Here is a 23,843-nt window from a genome sequence, read left to right on the forward strand (position 1 = left end):
ACTGATCATTTCTTTGTGAATGGGCAAACATTCAAAATCAGCAGCGGATCAAATACTTATTTCCTTCACTGTATATGTATAAGGCAAAAAATTTCAATAACATAAAGCACATATATTCATTGCATGCAAAGTTTTGTTTGTGAATATTTCTTGGGAGGGGGTCCCTAGCTTTCATTAGATTCTTAAAGGGGTCCATGACTCAAATATGGTTAAGTGATTCTAAAGGTGGTATTTTTTCACCTACTAGTTTTGCACAGAACATCCTCGATCCTCTTCTTTTTGGTTCCTCCGCCAGCAGTCCTGGCTTCTCCCCCCTGCCGAGTGCCAATAGCAATCCTCTTGCTATGGGGGCACTCGAGCAGGCTTGCTCCTGAGCTGCGCTCCTGTGAATGGACATTGCCCATTCACCAGGGACGGACTGACCATTTGGAAACTTGGGCACTGGCCGAGGGCCCGGGGTAAGTAGGGGGCCCCATGAGATGCCCCTGGTACCTTTTTCATAGGCTTTTTTGAGTTTGGACAAGGACACAGGGGCCCCATGATCCCCTATTGCCCGGGGGCCCCATGAGTTGTGTCTTGGAAATTTGCTTTCAATTAATTTTCCTTACCATGAGTGCCCACAGTTGGATGAGCAGCAATCCCCCCTAAAGCTGTGCGAACTTCGCTGCAACCGTATTGCGCCCTCCGCTTACCGCGACTGCCCTATGATCCCCTATTGCCCGGGGGCCCCATGAGTTGTCAGTCCACCCCTGCATTCACACACGGAGCGTGGCTCGGCCCTGCTCGCTCCTCATTGGCTCACTGGCTGTGATTAATAGCAGCAGGAGCCAATGGCTCTGGCTGCTGTGTAAGCCAGTGAGTGGAGCGTGACCCCGGAGAGCCGCTGCTCTCAGGCACATTGCTGGATCGAAAGCGGGTTCAGGTAAGTTTAGGTGGTAGGGTGGTTTTGCACATAGGTTTTTAAACTTCTTGTATAGAATGCAGTAAAATACAACACAGTGGCTAAATGGTTAGCATTTCCGCCTGGCAGTACTAAGGTTGCTGGTTTGAATCCCAACCACGGCACCACCTGCCTGGAGTCTGCATGTTCTCCCTGTGCCTGCGTGGGTTTCCTCCGGGTGCTCCGGTTTCCTCCCACACTCCAAAGACATGGTGGTAGGTTAATTGGCTACTTTCTAAATTGGCCCTAGTATATGTATGTATGAATGTAAACTAGGGACCTTAGATTGTACGCCCCTTGAGGGTTAGGGACTGATGTGAATGTACAACATATGTGTAAAGCGTGGCGTAAATTGATGGCAATATATAAGTACCTGAAATAAATTAAATAACTAAAATAAAAATATAAACCAATACATTCACCTGACTATTCAGAACCAAATTATTTACAGGCTACTGTGGGAGGATCACAACTGATATATCAATTGGAGAGCTGTTCTTCAGTCTCTCTAAGCACAGAACCCACTAAGCCCTAAAACATTACTTTTTTATTCATACATAGCTAAAATTGTGTTTTTTAATGTTTGTTGGCAAGAATTGAAAAATCATGAACCTGCAGGTGGATGCAGAGCTTAAAATAATTTGGGAGTGATATTCAAATTGAGTTTTCCATGAAGAGAAACATTTCCTTATGTCCAAAAACTGATCATACTACTGAGTGCCTCCCACACCAGACTATTTCTCTGTTTTCCCCTGATCAACAATAATGCACATTATTGAAAATACATTATGGAAATGTAGGCTGTGGAGTTGATTTACTAAACCTGAAGAGTGCAAAATCTAGTACAGCTCTGCAGAGAAACTAATCAGCTCCCAGGTTTTATTGTCAAAGCTTAATGCCGGCCATAGACGGGTCGAAAATTAGTGGGTTAATTGGTCGGCTGTTTTTCGGGTTTTTTTGCACAGTTTCTTTGTTGGTCATGTGGCTGATCGGTTTTCGCGGGCGATTTTGACGATCAGCCGATTTCCCCGGCAATGATGGGCAAATCCGCCAATGGTTTTACCGATAAAAAAATCCACGCATGAGCCGTCCACTGAAAGGGATAGAAGTTATGGGGTGAACTTTATGATTTTGTCGGCCGATTTTTTTTTTTTACTGTTGGTGGTAACGTCGGCTGAATGAACGAATGACCGATTTTTTTTCGTTTTTTTTTCCCCCCGAAAAATTGGCCAATGTTCGATCTGTCTACAGCCTGCATAACCGAACAAGCTGAAGTTAGAAGCTGATTGGTTACCATGCACAGCTGCAGCAGATTTTTCATTCTCTAGTTTTAGTAAGGCTGCATTCACACTTGAGTGTCTTGTAGCTTGAAGCTCCAAATAAGCTCAAACTTAAAAAAATCAGTTGTCCTCTATGGTGCCTATTCACACTTGATCGCACAAACAGGCACCATAGAGAACAATTGATTTTTTAAGTTTGAGCTTTTTGGAGCTCCGAGCTTCAAGCTACAAAACAATCAAATGTAAATGCAGCCTAATGCAGGCCATAGACGGGCTGTTTATCGGCCGAATTGTCGGCTGATAAACGAAAAATCGGTCGTTGCCGATGCTGCCACCAATGTCTACGAAAAACGGCAGTTTTTCATGGATTTTACAGCATGACCGATAAAAATAAACAAGAAGATCCGCGAGAAATGGCCGACGGGCTGGCCCCACTAATGGCGTGAATATCGGCCGATTTTTCGTGCGGACAAAAATTCGGCCGATAAACAACCCATCTATGGCCTGCATAAGGCTGGCCATACATTATACAATTTTCTTGACATTTTTGCTTTAGATTTACCAAAAACCATATAATATGAGGTCAAACCCAAACAACACTTTCAGTTGTATCCAATTAGGCAGTCCCTTGCTCTATGCAGTTGAAGGTAAATCTAAAGGAAATTGGACAGAAAATTGTATAGTGTATGGCCAGCCTAAATCAACCCCAGTGCCTGATGGAACAAAAGTTCATGAGCTGCTTCATGAATGTTAAGCATTAGGTCTGCCCGCCTTGTTGAGTTATATAACAAACTGCAATGATCTCCAATGTCCCGAGGCAACCAATTTGGAAATTATGGCTAGTCTAGTAAAGGCTAATTTTATTAGATTGCTATGGGTTGCCACATAGCACCGTTTTTTTACTATGTCAAAATTGATGAGCCTTGGACCTGCTTGTAACATATTCAAAGTGTTTCTCATTTTCAGTAAAAACTTTGATTCTGAATGCCCTAAAAAATTAATACATGTCTAATGCAGGCCAAAGATGAGTCGAAAACCAGCTGTTTTTTAAAAAAAAAAACAATACAACGAAAAACATCAGTTGTTCAATAGGCCGACGTTACCACCAATCGTAAAAAAAATCGGACGATTTTCGTCCCGTCTGCGGCCGGCATTTAATTACTGCTGTCCCTTGCAGAGAGCTCCGCTATTATATTTGACATGAAAAAGTATTGCGGTTGCAACAATGTATCTATTTGTATCCATTTTGGATACAGATGTTTTTATTCGGATACAAATAGATACAATGTTGCAACCGCAATACTTTTCCATGTCAAATATAATAGTGGACTGGAATTCTGCTTCTTCTTTCTCTTCTTCCTCTTCTTTCTCTTCTTTCTCCTCTTTCTCTTCTTCCTCTTCTTCTTCTTCAAATTTGCCCATCATTGCCGCAAATATTGTCCGATTTTTTTTTCCAACTTTACCAATAAAAAAAAATGTGCCAAAATCCAGAAAAACGGCTGACCAATTAACCCATTAACGGTGCGAAAATCGGCCGATTTTTTATTTATTTTTTTTTACCCCGCTGAAAAATCGGCTGATTTTCGACCCATCTATGGCCTGCATAAGGCTGGCCATAAATGATGTGGCTTCTTTTTTTCTTTTCCAACAGCTGGGAGGCTGATGAGAAAAAACAAACAAAAGGATTTCTCCATCCATACAAACGAAGTGGATAGAGGAATTCCCCCTCCCCCGCTGTGTCAAAGTATTCTTCTAATGGGACTCTACGCTGTCAGAATACATTGATCAGCAGCTGCGGTGTTTTCCAATATTCCTGTCCCATATATGTCAATCATTAGATGGCCATACATGGATTGAAATTTGTTAACTCCTATAAATGCTCATAATGATTGTAATTGGCTAATTCACGCAGCATGTTTACTTGTGTTTAGGTGAGAAAAATGGAAATCTGTGCATCCAGGGGAAAATGAAATACTGGATAATGTCAAAATGCACAGCAATTTGCGCAAACTTTGGTAAAGGCAAATACAGCTACACTCAAGAGAACTTGGTCTAGGAAACAGAACCTTTTTGTTTTTGCTTCCCAGATAATTTCTCCTGCGTTTAGACAACATAAATGCAGGAGGCTGTGAGTTTTCTCCATTATTTTGCTTCTGAATATGCGCTCACGCACAGGATTGTCACATGTTTACGTGTAGTTTGACAACTGGAAAATATCAAGGCCGGCTTCAATGCGTAGGTGTAAATAAATATATAACTGGATGTGTTCCTGGTTTCTCATTGGAAGACAGGTACATGCTTGCTTGGCCCATTTACACCTAATGTGTTGCAATAACATGCACACATTTACTGCTGTTTTTTTTTTTTTTCTTTTACTTCAAGTGGTTAATTTAATGGTTTCTTCAGATCTGCTGCCTTAGCGTATACTGTGTGAACCATGTGGATGGCTGTAATGAAGACTGCTTTGCAACCAGTGGTCTCATTGAAATTTAAATTGACCTGCTTGGTGTGGCCTGTGCTGCTTCTCTGACTCATTGTTCCTGCTCACTGTGCAGAAATGAGATGCTGCATTCCACGGCCTAAGTGACCCTAGAAAAAACAGCAAACAAGGCTTTTTTTTTTTCCTTTTTTCCCCCTGAGCGGTCTGTGAGCTGGCAGTAAATATCTGCTCCGTTTTATTAAATCATTTACTATAATGGCAGCATTTAAGTTGTTTATATGTCCTATGCCAGCCTTATCTTGTTTGTGTGAGCCGCGCCACAATAACTGCACATATGTTTTTTCCTTTTTCCCGTCGGCTTGATTTGAAACACAGTGGTGAAATCTAGATGACAGTCTGTGTAGAGTGGGATATTTCCCTTTTTTTTTCCCATATCTTATTGGCCCATAGGAGATTTATTCTGGATCCATGGTAACCGTATTAGAACCAGGAGGATCTTCAATATCACAATGCCTCCTCGGGCTGCTATCTCAGGAGCTGCTTCATGGCCTCTCCAGGCAACACGTTGTGCATTTACATGGCCCTTGAAATAGATGGATCGACACTCCCTCAGATCTCAAGCAGCCGTAAAAGCGAAAGGATTCGGTAATCTCTCAGCATGCGTGTTATCTAATAATCATCTGGATATTTCACATCTCACACCTAGATACCATCTTGCCGTCAGCAGCAAAATAAGCAGGACACATCCTTGTAAATTAGCAATGTTACCTTGTGGCTAAAACTATGGCTAATGGTTACTTTTCATAGGCAGGTGAAAGAATCCAGGGATAGGAGTCATTTTCGAGAGGGGATGTTCCTGTGTAGCAGTAATGGAGGGGTTAATATCTTGTTGCTGTAATAGATTTCATAGCAGTGACTCAGTCTGCCAGTTCCTGAGAGAGCACAAGCTGCAGTGCTGGTGCAGCTAATGAAGCAGGTTCCTGGGTTGTAATCCTCATTTCTCTCATTCTGACCAGCTCCTCCTCCATTCGTTCCTACCTTGAAGTCTGACGATGACACCTCAAATTTTGATGAGCCAGAGAAGAATTTACGGGCTGTACCCTCTTCGCGCCACCTGAACGCTGCAGGTTTCTCGGGCGAAGATTTGCCGTTTGTGGGCTTTTCGTACATAAAGGCTCTTGGTGCATTCACCAAATCTGAGTAAGTAAAATGAACGAGTGACTGTCCTGACTTGGCTGGAGAATGCAGGTTTATATGGCCCGCAGTGGTGTTTGTATGCTATCTGCATCACACTACCCCTGCTGACATGAATACGTATACATCTAGCTGGATCCTTCCCTTTCCACTGTAATACTGCTGTATAGAAGACTGCATTCTGAGTTTCACTTCATTATCTGACATACAAGCCTTCTATAGCTCTGAGGATTAAACCCATACTTTTTTTGTTTGCTTAGTCCTGAATTTTGTGAGGTTTAGAAACAACTTATTAAATCAATTGCCAACCATTAAATATAAAATAATGAAGAGGCCAGTTGTATGGATCACAATTTGTGTATGGAACACATCTGAAAAGCCTCACATTCAGTTTGTGGGTTGTGACCTCCTTGCTCCTTTTAAACAAGGATGCTGTATCTCACTCCTTGCTAGTGACATTTTTGAGCTACCTAGAAAGAAAATAATATTGTGTTGCTTTTATTTTTTCTTTTTTTTAATATGGCAGGAGGGCACTTCAAGCAAACTTTATATAGGATGGGTGGATCTCGTGTTTAAGCGCCTGACACCGATAAACATGCCATAAAGCTACGATCAGATTGCATGGCATGCTTTTGAACCGTGTTGCTATGGACATAATAGGCTCTGCATTTATTAAGGTTATGACCGCTTTAAAAAAGACAGCACATCAAGGTTTTCTGATAGGTGTTTGATATTCCACACAAGCAAATTCATCTGCATAGTTCCTGCAGCATTGCAAGTGTGACACATCTACATTGTATCAAGTGTAGCAGCACTTTAATAACCTGGCTGCTGTTATGCAATCACTGTTTATGCATTCGTGAGCTTCATTCTAAATTGCCCTTCTATTTTGAGACTAGTCTAGGATGTGCGTGGCAAAGATTTTTTTTTTCCCCCCACTGACTTGATATTAAAAAGACATGAACATAAACTTTAGGATATATAACATTTTTTCCTGTTTTGTGCTCTGCTCATCATCATTAGATTTTTCAAACTTTAATATTTCTACTTATTTATATAGAAGTGATATGTACTTTTGTGACATGTGGCCCATAAGAACCAATCAGGTTCAATTTCATGTCATTTTTCAAGAGCATGCTTCAAAAATATAAGAAGGAACCTGTTTGGTAGCTTCCATTTTTTCCTCTTTGCCACTCTAACAGATGAAAATTTAAACAGTAGCATTTGGTAGCTCTTTCCTGCTGTGTAAATATGTTATCTTCATGTGGACATGTGTGAATCCATTGATCTTGAATTTGAGTGATATAAAGTATGATTTTTTTTTTTTGTCATCAGTTTCCCATATCACTATACTTTATAATGGTTCTTTAGTGCTTGTAGAGGTAGATATGGTTAAGAACCATGCAGTATCCTGTACCATTTATCATCCATTGTTATGTGTGATCTTTAAAGCAGGCATACAATTGGCCTGTGGTTCAGAACACAGCAAACAGCATAGAATCACATCTGGTGTGGTTGAGCCATAGCTAGTAAACTTGTACAACACACATTATTCTGTCTGAACCTATTGAAATGTTTAATTCTCTATATCACAAGTTTTAAATGTTAGCAAAGTTATTGTGTGATAACCAGCCAGCATCAGCGAAATTCTTTGGAATGCCCAACATTTTAATAACCCAATAAAATCTTTTGTGCTGCCTGCTATTGGAAAACTTAAATAGGATAACACCTTTTTGGAATCTCCAAAATGGCTTGATGTTATGCACATGTTATTATGCTTGCTGCAGCATTTGTTGGGTAGAAGTACACTAGTTGCCTCTGTTAATTTGTGTTTTGAAGGTGCAAATTTGGAGGCTTGGAATCCTTATCCTTCTATTACTGCCTAGTAAGCCACTGATCTGGAACAAGAAAGAGCAAGTTAGATGTGCACCTGCTTGTTCAAGATCGGTGACCATCATCACACCATACACATCCAAAAAGAAGCCAGAAAATTAAAACTTCCAATATTCTCCATTCTGACAGGTTAATTTTATAGGGATATCTTGGTGGCTTTGTGATATGTTTTCAGTCCAAAAGGAAATGTGTTTTGAAAACATTTGGAATTACATGTGTCCTGAAAATGCTTGTTGCCTGGCTGTCATGTTTATTCAGTACTCTTTGAATTACTACAAATATGCAGGTCAGGTGTTTCTTTTAGTACAGGTTTACTTTAAATTCCCCCCCCTTCCCAATTTACATGAAAATGATGCAAAGATTGTTCTTAATATCCTTCATGTGACTGTTAACTCAAAATTTTATTGTTTACACCCCCCCCCCCCCCTTGCTCATCCAGTAGTGAAATCAATATCTTTATTGCAGAGGAAGGGGTAATTGTTTTGTTAAAATAGATTTTTCTTTACTTTTACTTTTCAAGAAGCCCAGACATGTTATTTTAAGGTAGCCTTTCATTAATATACCAGTTTCCTTGTGGACTTTCATGGACCAGTAGCTCTACCTGTAATTTCAATTTGGCATTTTTCCTGATTATTAATAATAGATCCTGGAAATTGAAGGATATAGTTTATATAGTTTATAATTGTTGATGTAATGATGCCTCAAACAAATGTCACAAATTACTGCTTCAAGGTATCTTAATAATGCAAGTCAAAAGTTTTATATTGAACATCATAAATAATCAATACAGCTGAACAAGATCCATGAATGGGTAATATAACCTAAACCCTCTAAATCCATTCCCAGCAGTTCCCTCACAGCGAACAAAACATACAGTATGCAACAAAAAATACATTCTATCAAAAAAATATAAAACTGAGCACTTATGTTACATAAGTATGTTACAGTTGAACAGTACCTAGATATATCAATATTTCCTTTTTTCAGGGTTTTTCCCGTTTTTTATCTGGTGATCCTGCCAGTAATATACTTCCTGTTCTAAGTTGTCAGTGCTCACTCTGTGCACTGCATCTATTGAGGAGCAGTGTCATACCCTATGCTGTGCTTCTGATGTGGACTACAAAAAACTTTCCCCTCTCTTTGTCTCTGTTACACAGAAGGACATTACTTGCTAGTTCACAGAAGATAGCTGAGAAAGGTGATAACATTGTTTTGATATTTTAGTTCAGGGCTGAGGAAGTTACAAAGATACAACATTTATGACAGAATCAACTGGTATTTTTCTTTTCTTTGTAAAATTGTGCTTGCAGCCTGCAATATAGTAAAGTCACTTCTGACAAGTTTTCTTGCCACCAAGGGAAAAACAGGTGAAGGGATTGAGCTCCAGCACACAGCCTGTGATTGACATCCTTCGCTTTGTTCATGTGTACTTTGTGAAGAGGGGTGTGTCCAGGGAGGGACACCCCCCTTAAAGCACACATGAACAGCTCTCAGCTCTCTTCACTGAGCTCTGCAGTGTGTAATTCCAGCTCCCCTGCCTTGCTTTCTGAAAATTGAATTGTACAAATTTTGAACAGCTATAGAGAAGAGTAGACTGCAGATAAACAGGTACAACAAATGCAGGAGGATTTGTTTCATCTCTGTGTATCACCAGAGACCAGTCACTTCACTGGGTGTGTGTAAATGTTTGCAATCAGTGTTACGCTACATGCAAGCTTTCGAGACTTACATCCCATCTTCAGGCATTATGCAATTGATCTAATTGTACAGTATAATTCCTAAAGAAGGCACTCAAGTCCTGAAAGCTTGCATCTTATAATAATATTTTGTAATAAACATTCTATTATGAATATTGTTGCTTGGACCACACAGGTGATGACAAATCATCTTAGATGTTATCCTCTGCTGAAAGTATATTTTTTTAAAAACCATTATTTCACGAGGAAGATGTCATGCTCTGTTGTTATGACTAAGATTTGCACAGCCTAAGAAAGTGGCTGAGTATGATGCAGGTGATGCTGCATATCTATTGCTTTTATGTAAGTTTGATGGACAGTTGTTTGTCAGTAATAAATGGAAATCCGGGAAGCTGGAAATAAAATTGGCAGGGATCTACATAGAATCATGTGATTGGAGGGTGGTTGGATCTTATTATTTTATGATGATTGAGGTTTGAATGTTTTTGCTGCCTGAGGACGACTAAATTTGTCTGGGAAGATATTAGAAGAAAATGAAGTGCTAATCATGTGGTTTTCCTGCAATGAGTATTTCTTTGTTTCCTACTTTAGGTCCATTGTGTCTGGCTTGGACTCTCCAGCCAAGACGAGCTCCATGGAGAAGAAGTTAATTATCAAGAGCAAAGAACTACAGGACACACAGGACAAATGCCACAAGGTATTTAAACCAGCGCTTGGCCTTCCTGTTTGCTGCAGAAATTTCCTTCCAGTTCGTTCCTGGGGATCAAGAAATTGTTTTAAACTTTTGGGGCGTAGAGCACTTTTCCAGCATCACTGCCAACATACAGATGCCCTCAGCTTGAAATCCCTCTTTATTCTTTAAAGTCAAGCGACTTCTCTGGATCTCCCACCTTAAATCGTTTTTAGGAAGCCTCTTGTTTGAGTAAGGAGGACAACTTTCTGCATCGGTGGAAACGATAATCTGATTTCTATGAGGTCTTTCAGTTTTTTCAAATAAAAATAGACTTTAAGGCCTTGTGCATATAAATCCTTAAACTTTTACTCATTGTACATAACTTATGATCTTGGGCAAAGAAACTGGCTGGAATCTGATTACCCCCACATATTGGAGACTTTATGAAGGACTCATATGGTTTATTCTTGATTTATGTGATGATGAGGCAAACCGTCTTCTCATCAGAGCTGGATTTGGGATAATACTGAAGGGACACAAGCAGGTGAAAATGACTATCTTATTGAAAACCTGTGTGCTGTGGGGATTTTCTTCGGACTGTGTGTATATGTGAACAGCAATCCTGTGGATGACTTTGTGAGCCCACCATTAGAAGAAGTGAGCTCGTTGTGACCAGTTCTGTGCACTAGTTGTGGAAATATGTTGTTCTAAGAATTTAGGCACCGGTTTTGGCTCCCAGTGAGCTGGTTAAATCCTTTTTTTTTTCATTTTGTGTATGTTACAGATGGAGCAAGAAATGACTCGACTACATCGTCGGGTGTCTGAAGTGGAGGCTGTTCTCAGCCAGAAAGAAGTTGAATTAAAAGCATCTGAAACTCAGAGATCTCTCCTGGAACAAGACCTGGCAACCTACATCACAGAATGCAGCGTGAGCATCAGAACATATCCATTATTGGATATAATGCCCACACACTCCATAGTTTGCTTAGAGTAGGTCTCAAGGCGGATTAGAGTCATTAAGGCTTTATATAATACCAATGTGAAAGTATCCATAATATGCAGTAACCTGCAACAATCAATCTGAGACCTGCTTTTATTATTCAGTGTAGACAAGCTTATCTAACTGCTTTCTGCTGGTTACTTCACATTGGTGTTTGCTTATATTAAAAGAGGTCAGCATGTGAGACTAGAGTACACATTTTTATGAACACTCGGCAGCTTGGCATGTAATGGAAGAAACATATGTATTTGTGGTTTGATTTTTTTTTTTGGTAACATTTAATTTGTTTTAAGCATAAAGGGTAATGGGATAACTATAAAAGTGGACATTGTTTTAACTAGACATGGACAAATTCTAGGAGCTTTGTAACTAATATTCTTTAAAGCGGATTTACGCAGCACCTGAGCACCACAAATCAAAAAAGCTATTTGATTAATTTTTAATATTCAAAGCAAACTCGTCAATTTTGAGAAAATATTTTGAAAAACACCTCCTAGCATGTCTAGCTGTGGCCATCTTGAGTCACGGCAAATGATTCATGTAGCATTTACTTTCTAGAATCCATTTGCTATTAGCTCAGGCATGCATGTTGGAGGGTGTGCTTAGCTGAGAACCCCTACTCCCCTTCTTAAGATTCCCGGGATGCATGACAACATTTGCCTAGGCCTGGAAACCAGAAAGTAACTGAAGAAATGTAAAACAAGTAAATATGCTTTACTTTCCTATCTCTTTAGTAATGCTAGCAGCATAAGTATTACAAATAGTCAATGTTGATTGAGAGAGTGAAGTTCTGCTTTAAGAGTGACTCTTGGTTCCAGAATTTTGGGGGCCATTTTTAACAATGTGTATAAGTAGACATCTCTACTGCTTCTTTGCTTCACTGATCTCCAGAGCTTAAAACATTCAGGTTTTTGTACACCCTCTAATAAAATGTAGGTATAATGTAGTCATGGTGTTAGTTTACCATCAAAAGAACATGGACAAATTAACATCTTGCTATCTTTGACGTCATATGTGTTCTGAACAGTGTTCTAGGGCAGTGTTTTTCAACTGGGTCTCTCAAAGAGTCCCCAGGGTTGTGCAGCAAAATGACATAAAACTGCCCCAAACCATAATCAACGTTTGATCCTGTGCAACTCTTGTATACAGAGAGAAGGGAGAGGGCATAGCCCATAACTTCTTCTTGCTGCTATCTGTACACCTATTGGCAAACCCAGGAAGCTGTCCTGGGTTGTCGGCTTTAGTACAGATAGCAGCCACAAGGAGGTGCGGGCAAAGAGCAATGTAAAAATGCAATACCGTATAGCAGGGGTCCTCAAACCATGGCCCGTGGGCCACATGCGGCCCGCCGAGGCCATTTATCCGGCCCGCCGGCAGGGGCGGGACACGAAGGGACACTAAGTACATGGGCGGGCAGGGGGCTGCTGTACCTTACCTGGCTCCGGTCCCAGTCCCACGACGATCCAGGAAGCGCTGCTCCTTCATTCACTCCGGCCACTCCCTCACTCCTGCCGCTCGGCTCCGCCTCCTCACCGGTGATTGGGTGCCAGAACTGTAGCTCAGAAAAGGCACACAGGCGGCCAATCACCTTCGAGGAGGCGGAGCCGAGCGGCCCCGCGAACATCGAGTGAGAGAGAGGCCGAAGAGAAGAAGGATAGCTGACAGGTAAGTGTGCCGTGCTGCTGCAACCAGGTATGCTGGCTGCAGTAGCACCTAGGCTGGAGCAGGGGTCAGCAAGTTACGTGTCATTGGTGTCAGTGGGAGGAATAGTGCCCCATCATTGATGTCACTGATAATAATGATGGGGCATTATTCCTCCCACTCACACCAATGATGGGACACTATTCCTCCCCCCACTGACACCAACGATGGGGCACTATTCCACCCTCCACTGACACCAACGATGGGGCACTATTCCACCCTCCACTGACACCAACGATGGGGCACTATTCCTCCCCCCCCACTGACTCCAATGATGGGGCACTATTCCACCCCCCCACTGACACCAATGATGGGGCACTATTCCACCCCCCACTGACACCAACGATGGAACACTATTCCTTCCCCCATTGACACCAATGATGGGGCACTATCCCCCCCACTGACACCAATGATGGAACACTATTCCTCCCACTGACACCAATGTTGGGACACTATCCCCCCCACTGACACTAATGACGGGGCACTATTCCCCTCCACTGACACAATGACGTACTATTCCTCCAACTGAAACCAATGATGGGGCACTATTCTTCCCACTGACACCAATGATGGGGCACTATTCCCACCCACTGACACCAATGACGTACTATTCCTTCCACTGACACCAAAGATGGGGCACTATTCTTCCCACTGACAGCAATGATGGGGCACTATTCTTCCCACTGACACCAGTGATGGGACACTATTCCTCCCACTGACACCAATGTTGGGACACTATCCCCTTCCCCCACTGACACCAATGACGGGGCACTATCCCCCCCCCCACACTGACACCAATGACGGGGCACTATCCCCCCCCCCACTGACACCAACGATGGGGCACTATTCCTCCCCCCACTGACACCAACGATGGGGCACTATTCCTCCCCCCACTGACACCAACGATGGGGCACTATTCCTCCCCCCACTGACACCAACAATGGGGCACTATTCCTCCCCCCACTGACACCAACAATGGGGCACTATTCCTCTCCCCACTGACACTAACGATGGGGCACTATTCCTCCCCCCACTGACACTAACGATGGGGCACTATTCCTCCCCCCACTGACACTAACGATGGGGCACTATTCCTCCCCCCACTGACACTAACGATGGGGCACTATTCCTCCCCCCACTGACACTAACGATGGGGCACTATTCCTCCCCCCACTGACACTAATGATGGGGCACTATTCCTCGAACTGACACCAATGATGGGGCACCTTTCTTTCCACTGACACCAATGAAGAGGCACTATTCCTCCCACTGACACCAATGAAGAGGCACTATTCCTCCCACTGACACCAATGATGGGGCACTATTCCTCCCACTGACACCAATGAAGAGGCACTATTCCTCGAACTGACACCAATGATGGGGCACGTTTCTTCCCACTGACACCAATGATGGGGCACGTTTCTTCCCTCTAACACCAATGATGGGGCACTATTCCTCCCACTGACACTAATGATGGGGCACGATTCTTCCCACTGACACCAATGAAGAGGCACTATTCCTCCCACTGACACCAATGATGGGCACTATTCCTCCCACTGACACCAATGATGGGGCACTATTCCTCCCACTGACACCAATGATGGGGCACTATTCCTCCCACTGACACCAATGAAGAGGCACTATTCCTCCCACTGACACCAATGATGGGGCACGTTTCTTCCCACTGACACCAATGATGGGGCACTATTCCTCCCACTGACACCAATGATGGGGCACTATTCCTCCCACTGACACCAATGATGGGGCACTATTCCTCCCACTGACACCAATGATGGGGCACTATTCCTCCCACTGACACCAATGATGGGGCACTATTCCTCCCACTGACACCAATGATGGGGCACTATTCCTCCCACTGACACCAATGATGGGGCACTATTCCTCCCACTGACACCAATGAAGAGGCACTATTCCTCCCACTGACACCAATGATGGGGCACGTTTCTTCCCACTGACACCAATGATGGGGCACGTTTCTTCCCTCTAACACCAATGATGGGGCACGTTTCTTCCCTCTAACACCAATGATGGGGCACTATTCCCGCCGCCGTTGTATGTCCGCAGTATCTGGTCATCTCCTGTACTGTGTCCGCATTTGTTCATAGTTTTTTTTTTTTTTTTAAAACTATAGTCCGGCCCTCCAGCGGTCTGAGGGACAGTGAACTGGCCCCCTGTTTAAAAAGTTTGAGGGCCCCTGCCCTATAGGAACTATTTAGAATAATGTTTTTGATCACATCAGTCTTATTATTTGTTTCGGTGAAGTGCAGTTTTGCTTTTTTTCATTGCTCTTCACTTCACTTTATTGGATAAGAACAATGTCTGAATCATTGTTCTAGTTTATTATAGGTGTGCTTTCCTCACATTGATGTAAATTCATACTATTAATTGCCAGCTTTAGGAATAAGTTGTGCGATCTTTCATTAATTGTCACATTCATCTTTATTTTTTAATACTGTAAAGAGCATACAGCAAGCAGTAGTACCACTTATCAAGCCTACATACTCTCATAATACGTTACTTTTTTTTTTCTTTTATTTGTAACTTACTATTTATCATCACCACTGATGTCTTCAGAAGGGCATACATTTTGCGCCCTTTATCAGATTGGCATGGAACATTTTACACCTACCTTTGTAAAACCAGAAGCTATTGCTTTCATTCAACTGTCCACGAAGGGGAAGGTCCTTTTACACTCTGCAACAAAATGTGCTGTAGGGCTCATGTAGACACGCATTCTGTTCCTGTGTTTGATGTGTGTTTGAGATGCACCTCAAATGCACAGCAGCAAAATTCCACTGACTTTAATTGAGCAGTACACTTGGCAGTTAAGAGGTTGAATTTGACCTGCTTTGCATTGCGATGCTTTTCTTCGGAACAGCAGTCTGACAAGTAAAGGCTGCATTTGACTTGATTTGCCTGCAATTAAAACATTTTGTATTCTATTTGAAAGCAGCTACATGTGCGTTTGAGGATTATGAAAACAGGCATTTTCCATTCAATGTGGTTTATTGGTAAACTGAGCGTATAGAAATCACAGTCCTGTAACTGAACTTGCATAAGTGTGCTGAATGTTTGTTTCCAAACTGACACCAAAAGCTAAAAAAGAAATAGCCAAGTTGGTGTCTGGTACGGTGTAGCCTATAGAAAAGGAACAATTTTGCCAGTTTTTATAACCTATAATACCATTGTATTACAGTATAGCCATTTTTTTTGTCTATATTCGTTTGTGTAGTACTTTAGTAACTGTTAGAAGCAGTGCTTAGGTTTCCATCTGAACATAGACATACATGCAGATGTTTCACTGGAACTAATCATCAGCTCTATATCTGCCCATGCCTGCTTTCAGTAACATATCAGAAACATTGCTATGTTCTCATCTGCTAGACGAACAGTTGAGTGGCAGTGTATGCAAGGGGAAGTCTTTAGTGACGTGAACAGATGGTGCTAGGACCTTTCTGGTCAAAAGTGCTCATTTCTGCTCTCTAGGGAAGACATACATGGCCTGAAATTCATGGTTCCATTCACTTACTTCACATGTTCAATCTAGACAAGCCAGTGCCAAAGAGCTTTGCTTTATGAATGGAACTGAAGGTAAACTTTGAATGATTTGAATTGTCTTCTGTGTTGTCAATTTCCTCCATTTCAAGTCCTATTTACAGTGTCACATAATCCCCTTTGACCTGATCTAGCAATCAGAGTTCTGAGGAAACATGCCATCCTTCATTCCTGTGAAACCATTGAATAGATTGCCCACAAGGCCAGTTGCATGTGGGGAAAAAAAGAAAATCTTATATGATAGCATTTTATGGTCATACTAATTGGAAAACATGGCAGAAATTGGTGGTGATTGAAAAAAATGACAGACACTTGTAACCATCTGTATATACACTGAAGCCAGCACACGACCAAAAGCTTGTGGTCAGATGTGTCTATTTGTAACCAGGGTAAGAATCCATGAATGTAGCACCGCTAATTTTCTGAATATCAATGCAACATATTTGGCTGGAAGTAGTTTTCATGATTATCTATGTCAGATGGAGCCAAAAGTCCAGGTCTGAGGAACCCTCAGCCATTCTGAACAACTTCCAAGGTACTGAAAATTAAGAACTTATTGAGGAAACTATATATAGCAGTAAGCTGTGATTGTTCTAATAGTTAAAGGCTTACTTTAACATATAGTTGGTTTATAAGCATGGCTAATTTGCCTTTCCTTAGCTCAATTTTTATCAAAGTGCCTTCATAGGCTCAGACACAAAATTGTTTACAAATATGTGACAGTTACCTGGTTTCTTTTTGCTATACCAAATTTTATAAAAAAAAATGTAAGATGCTACTTGTTTTTATTTATGTTTAGAGTGTTTTAATTTTTGGAGAAGTTTTGAAGACAAATTTTGTTAATGTGTATGATATTTTTGAAAATCGCTTCTGTTTCTTGCTAATAAATGTAATCAAATGTATTATGCATTTAAAATCTTCCATGTTGCAGAGTTTAAAGCGCAGCCTGGAGCAGGCCCGAATGGAGGTTTCCCAGGAGGATGACAAAGCTCTGCAGCTCCTACATGACATCCGAGAACAGAGCAGAAAGTTGCAGGATATTAAGGAGCAGGTACAATCTATCTCCTTCATTAATTAGTTTAGAAATCTCCCAGGGAGGGACCTCACTGGTATGCCATTTTAAGACATCTGACATAGACTTTCTTAAACAAAACACTGCTTAAATTGAAAGATCACAATACATCTTTTATGCTTTCTCTTTCACTGTTAAAATGTCACTTTTTTGCACTTCCCGTCTTGTCAGTGTTGTATTTCAGAGTGGGACATATTCTCTTTTCAGCATATTATGTCTCCCTCCCAGGGGTGGACTGACCATTTGGAGACTAGGGCACTGCCCGAGGGCCTGGGATCTGTAGGGGGCCCCATGAGATGCCCCTGGTTCCTTTTTTCATAGGCTTTTTTGAGTTTGGGCAAGGACACAGGGGCCCCATGATCCCCTATTGCCCGGGCCCCATGAGTTGTCAGTCCGTCCCTGCTCCCTCCACAGGGTGAGGTGAGTATGATTCAGAAAAAGACTACTTAGTTAGTATTGAGGAGGCGCTTAAGTGTTAATGAGTCACACGTGCAGCACTGGAATAGATGACTCCACACCTGAAAGCCACATCAACAAGAGGATTGGTTGAGGACTTAGGCAACAATAACTTGCTTCACAAGGTACAGAAAAATAAAAACCCTGCAGGATGGGTGTCAAATTTTCTTGAAGTGAGGCTTTAAGTTAATGTTTACATCTACTTTAATAGCTCATTTTAGGAGATGCAAGTGGAGAGGATAAAATATGGGTGCTTTAGGCTAGGACATAGTGTGGAACTCTTTGGACATTTTGGGCATAACTTTCACTACTTCCACTTCTACTCAGTCTCAAAATCATAAAGCCAGACTGCTATTGCCAGAATATAACATACTCCCTAATCTAAATAGGTGGAATAATCTCATGTGTCAAGGACCTTTGGCTCTGCTGTATTCCAGACAAGTCAGTTTTCTTCCTCTGTGTCACATGTTCTGTAATGAAAAAGGGAATGGGTCACCAAAGAAAGGCATGTTTGCTGTCTTTGCAACAAAAGAATTTAGGTAGAACTTGTTATGGTCAGCTGACAGAGCAGGTCTAGCCTTCCGACTGTTGTGGAAAATGAATACTCCCACTGATACTGTGATAATACAATTCGGTCTTTGCAATAATTCTTGCATACTGCTGTTTTGCCATCAGTTTTTTTTTTTTTTTTAGGAATTTCAAGCCCAATTAGAAGAAATGAAGCTGATGATGCACCAGTTAGAAGAAGACCTGGCTGTTGCACGCAGGCATAGCGATCTGTATGAAACAGAGCTAAGAGAGTCTAGAGCTGCTGCAGATGAGTTTAAACGTAAAGCAACAGAAAGCCAACAAAAGCTGCAGAAGGTAAACAATATGTAAATCTTTGAATTATAAAATAGTGCAGCGCTGATAAACGTTATATTTACACTGGATATAAGGCTAACCACAACCTAAATATACAGTGTGAAGTCCAAAGAAATAATGTCCAATGATAGTGACAAATAGATGAAACGGTGACTTCGTTACTTCCCAATGAGGCACTCACTCAAAAACCGTGCAGGAAATATAAGAAATGCGCACTCACCAGATGCGCAATATGAAAGAGCAATAATATAAGCGAGAGGTCCCCTTTTCTCCTATGGAAGGTGCAGCTCACACTGGGCAGGTTATTCCACAATATTGGCGCCTTTAGAGGTCTTCTCTACTGGTGGAAGCTGCGGTGGGGGTCGGCACATATGAGTCACTCTCCTCTGGGCCTCAGGGTGGTCACCATAGGGTCCTGGGGGATTAAATGCTCGATGTGGAGCAGAGAATAATGGCCATAGTGTGGTAGGTCAAAATCTCAGATTTTATTGGTAATAAAAGTAATGAACATACGTGAAAAAGAACTTGGAGGCCTTCGCCGATCAAGTGTAGAAGGTATATAGTAAAATCGTTCAAACATTTCAGAACACTAACCAGCTGCATGGTTATGGAGGCCACCGGACCTCCTTGATCCGGTGGTGTGACGTCTCAGGCGCGTGTTGCTCCTCCTTAACGCGTTTCGCACACAGTGCATTCTCAAAAGGGGCATCACTACTTTTAAATATGAGCCTCGGCGTATAGCTCTACTAGTGCTGTCCCCTAGTCTAGCAGTCTAGGCTCCTAGGTCTGCCAAAACCTTTTTTGGTGCACTCTTTATTTATGGACACCGGAAGAACTCGAACAAGCTCCTTTGTCTCTCCCAAGCACCTGTCGACCTTGTATCCCTGTGATGAGGACTTTTTGAAAAAATGGGCTGCCCTCTGTGGATCCAGAGCAGCTTTCTCAGAGGCTCTGGGGACTTTTTGTTATTGCATGGGTGATCAGATGGAGCACTACACACAGGCTGTAATGAGGCAGCACCCGCACAGCAAGGCTTCCCTCAATGGGCACCCAACAGTAAACTGTAGAAATACAGAAAGGGGCGTTAGACCAAAATTGTATGAAAGAGTCAAAGATCATTTTAATTGTTGGTAAAAAAAAAAAGTTATATTAAAACAGCCAATGTGTTTTGGTGGGGAACACTTGTGAGCAGGAAAGTAGGAAGGGTTTTATTTTTGCCTTTACCCTTGTAACTCTCCTAAAGGGGGCAGTATAACCTGACAGTATTTGAATTTCTTCCGTCCCTCAGTAAACTAAATTGTATGGTAGTTACCAAAATCCTATTTATTTGCCTATTAAAATGCAAAAGTAAAATAATTATAAATAATGAGCTGCATAGTTGGAAAGCACTTGTATGCATCTCCTGTCTTTTCATTGACACTTACAGCTTATTTTCTTATGCAGGCAAAAGATCATGGTAAAGCTGAAGTAGGGGAACTGCATTCAAAGCTTGAGAAGGTTTGTGTTTATTCCCTCTTTTTTTTCTACATTTAGATGTTTAAATAAAGACAAGGGCCAAAATTAAACTTTTAATGCTCTCTGTTTAAAGCCCATTTGTAGACAAAGCTCCTCCCTTCCATCACTCACTTCCACCAATTTTATAAATATATATATATTTCGTAAAACCTTTTTTTATATTCCTTGTGGTTGCTGTATATGTTCTATACTGGTTACACTTTCAAGAGTGACACCTGGTGAACCCAGTGCTTCAGTGTGGCTTTTGCTTTATGTCACTGCCTGGGTGACGTGGACACTTCCTAATGCTGTTGAGCAGCAGGTCTTCTCAGGATCCAGACGACTGCAACAATGTGATGTTACGAAAAGATGATCCGTCATCTTTTTGTAACATCACATTGTTGCAGTCTTCTGGATCCTGAGAAGACCTGCTGCTGAAGAGCATTAGGAAGTGTACACGTCACCCAGGCAGTGACATGGGCACCTGAAGTATAAGGTGCTTTGTTTGTGCTTTTGATATTTGACAACAACTTGCTCCAGTCAGATGGCATGATTCAGCTTATGAGAGAGTCATTCTTGTGCAGGTCCCATCACATCCCACATTTCATTGTTGTTACCTCTTTATTGGATGCCAAAACCCTTTTAATGCTTTGTGGGATGTAGTGTGTACTGTCAATTGGAAATGGGGTTTACAATGCACAGTGTAAGAACTTTGAAATTTGTAATAAACATTATTTTGTAAAACAGGTTTTATATTCATTATGTCTGCTGTATATGTCTTATGCTGGTGCTACTTCCAGGAGTGACAACTGGTGGATCCTGTGCTGTAGTCTGTGTCTGTGCTGATTGGTCATCTTTGTGATGTCATCACATTGCTGCAGTCTTCTGGATCCTAATAGGATCTGCCACTGGCCAGCATTGTTGATGTCTCCCAGGCAGTGACACGAACACCCGAAGAAGTGTCCTGAAAAACATGGAAGACTCATGACCCAGTAGGTCAAGTGACTGTAGATTTAGGTGAGTATTTAGGGCATTTAAATTTAATTTTTTTTCCCATTACCTCAGTAATTAGGAGGGTGAACTATGTCTGAAGTTCAGCTTTAGGCTACGTTTGTCTGCTTTTTAAATTCCATAAGGTGCTTTGTTTGTGTTTTTGGGTCTTCTAGGTTCTATAGTACCTGTATTTTAGAACAAATCATAAAACTGTTGTTAAGCTTTGATATTAGACAACATCTACCTAATGGTGTCAGGCAAATGGCATGTTTCAACTTTTGTCACACTTACACATGCCCCATCACATCCCGCATTGCATTGTGGTCATTTCTTGATTAGATGCCAAAGCAGTTTTATTGCTTTGTGTACTGTAAGTTGGAAATTGGGTTTCCAAAACAGTGTAGTAGTTTTGAAGCTCATAGTAACTTTCTGTCAACACTGCCTAATACCAGCTGTCAGTGCACAAAGTCAGGGCTAATTCATGCTATAGAAACGCAGTCCACATGTATTCCGGATGCGTTTTTGCATGTGCGGTTTTGGCGCGTTTCAGTGCATTTTTTATGTGTTTTTTTTAGACGTGTTCCAGTGCGGTTTTTATGCATTCCAGTTCATTTTTTTCCCTCTCTTTTCTTCAATTTAAATAGGGACATGTGCGTTCCAGTGCATTTTTGGTGCGTTCCGGTGTGGTATTTTATGTTTTACCGCATTCCAGTACAGTTCTGTGCAGGAAAAGTGTAGCCTGTTCTACTTTTTTTTTCTGCAACTGGAACGCACTGGAACGCACTGGAACTGCAAGCACTGATGTGAACTATGACACTGACAACCATATAACCTTCTTTCTGTGTATTTTGGATGCAGAAAAAAAGCAACTGAAACGCATGTAGTGTGAACTGGCCCTCAGTGTGATGGCTTCTCAGTGTTTGTGAGAATTCAATAATTAACGCAACTCACCTTTTATCTTTTTAGATCAATGCTGAACAACAGAACAAGATTCAGGAGCTGCAAGACAAACTCACAAAGGTATTTGGCCTTCCTAAAGCGGAACTACGCTGCATCTGAGCACTATTGCTGTTTAATTAATTTCTAATATTCAAAGCAAACTCACCTATCCATCCATGTCTCCATGCTTTATTTTGATGAGAATCGCTGTGAAAAACACCCCCTAGAATGTCTTGAGTAAGGGCAGATGATTCATGTAGCATTGACTTCCTGGAATTCATCTGTTCTTAGCTCAGGCATGAAGGATGTGCTTAGTTGAGAAAACCCCTTCTCCCCTCCTGAAGACTTCTAGGATGTATTACATCATTTGCCCTTTAAATCACAAAGAAGTAACTGTGGAAATGTAAGAAAAAAGTTTAAAACAAGTAAATTTGCTATATTTTCTTATCGATTTACTAAAACAAAAAAATAAAAACTGAAGAACACAAGCGTTACCTAGTCAAAGTGAATAATAGAAGTGGAAACCATAAACATAATATTAAATAGTTCATAGCCACGTGTTTCTATATACAAACAAATGGTGCAGTCCCTTGCATGATTTCTTTAAATAAAGTGTAAACTGTGATCCCACTCACGCACTGACAGCTGTAGGCTTTAAAATATATTTGTCATAATTGCTTATGTAGGTATTGTGGTATCGCTGGGACTTGTAATCCTCTATAGCTGTATCTTGACTCAGTAGTGGTGTGTCTTAATTTGATGAAAATGTTCACAGGGGTATATGGCTCATATATAAAGGAGATAATAGAAGGGACTCGCATAGTGTGATTCCATATATTAAATTCAACAGATAAAATTGGTTACACTCACAGTAAATAGAAGGATCAGAGCAAAATCGCCGGTCCCAAAGTGACACACTGACGTGCATTCCACAGGCCGGATGTAAGGTCACCAATGGTCTCTACTCAATGCCGTTCATCCCTCCCACTGGAGGTCTTCAAAGGCAGAACTAAGCAGTGGTTGTATAGTTCAGTTTTTAGTTGTCAAAGAGTGATAGTATACAAACATTTAAAAAATTTTTTTTTTTCAGTTCATATGTCTATAATATCTGAGTATATGTCTAATATCTGAGTATTGTTCATTTATATTAATAACAAAAGGGTTGGTACATTTACAGTAGAGCCAAAAGCAAAACGTGTTTTGTTTTTGATAGGGTAAAGGAGGGTTAGAATCTCTGTCAGATTTTTTGCCATCTTTGTCCCATTGGGGAGAATTCACTTCCATAGGTGAAAGAGGAAGTGAGAGGAAATCTTTCCAAAATAAGGGAATTCCTGGTGACCAGAACTAGCACCCCCTTTGCAAGATTTCCATTCTATTAGTGTTCTAGGGACAACCCATAATTTTTTTTGTTTCTTATATTTTCACTTTTGATAATAATGGTACACAGAACAGGTAGAGAGGTTTATTCTCCATAGCAGGGGCACAGACAGCACAAACCTTACAGGTGTTCTAATCATACTCCACTCTATCCAAGACTCCAAAAAAAAAAAAAGTTTAGCGTATACTTTAATGTGGTTCTAAAGGCAAAAGGTTTTTTTTTTTTTTTTTACCTTAATATGTTCTATGCATTA

General features: G+C 41.3%; 1 protein-coding gene across 6 annotated transcripts in view; it reads left to right on the forward strand.

Moving 5' to 3' along the window:
- The window catches only part of LOC149455085 (citron Rho-interacting kinase-like), a 207,354-nt gene that overhangs the window by 46,416 nt on the left and 137,095 nt on the right, over nt 1-23,843 (forward strand). For 4 of the 6 annotated variants that reach the window (XM_089686650.1, XM_089686652.1, XM_089686653.1 and 1 more), the window contains exons 9-15: nt 5,677-5,860; nt 10,036-10,141; nt 10,902-11,045; nt 17,326-17,445; nt 18,616-18,786; nt 20,230-20,283; nt 22,240-22,293. In XM_089686650.1, coding sequence (XP_089542776.1) covers nt 5,677-5,860; nt 10,036-10,141; nt 10,902-11,045; nt 17,326-17,445; nt 18,616-18,786; nt 20,230-20,283; nt 22,240-22,293 — 833 coding nt within the window. Of the gene's footprint in view, nt 1-5,160; nt 5,306-5,676; nt 5,861-10,035; nt 10,142-10,331; nt 10,662-10,901; nt 11,046-17,325; nt 17,446-18,615; nt 18,787-20,229; nt 20,284-22,239; nt 22,294-23,843 lie in introns of those variants that run through there. The other 2 variants (XM_089686654.1, XM_089686655.1) reach the window with 2 other exon arrangements.

The sequence above is a fragment of the Staurois parvus genome, unplaced genomic scaffold (assembly GCF_062004578.1).
Source record: "Staurois parvus isolate SC_StPar_1 unplaced genomic scaffold, SC_StPar_1.0 ptg000404l, whole genome shotgun sequence".
NCBI classification, from domain to species: Eukaryota; Metazoa; Chordata; class Amphibia; order Anura; family Ranidae; genus Staurois; species Staurois parvus.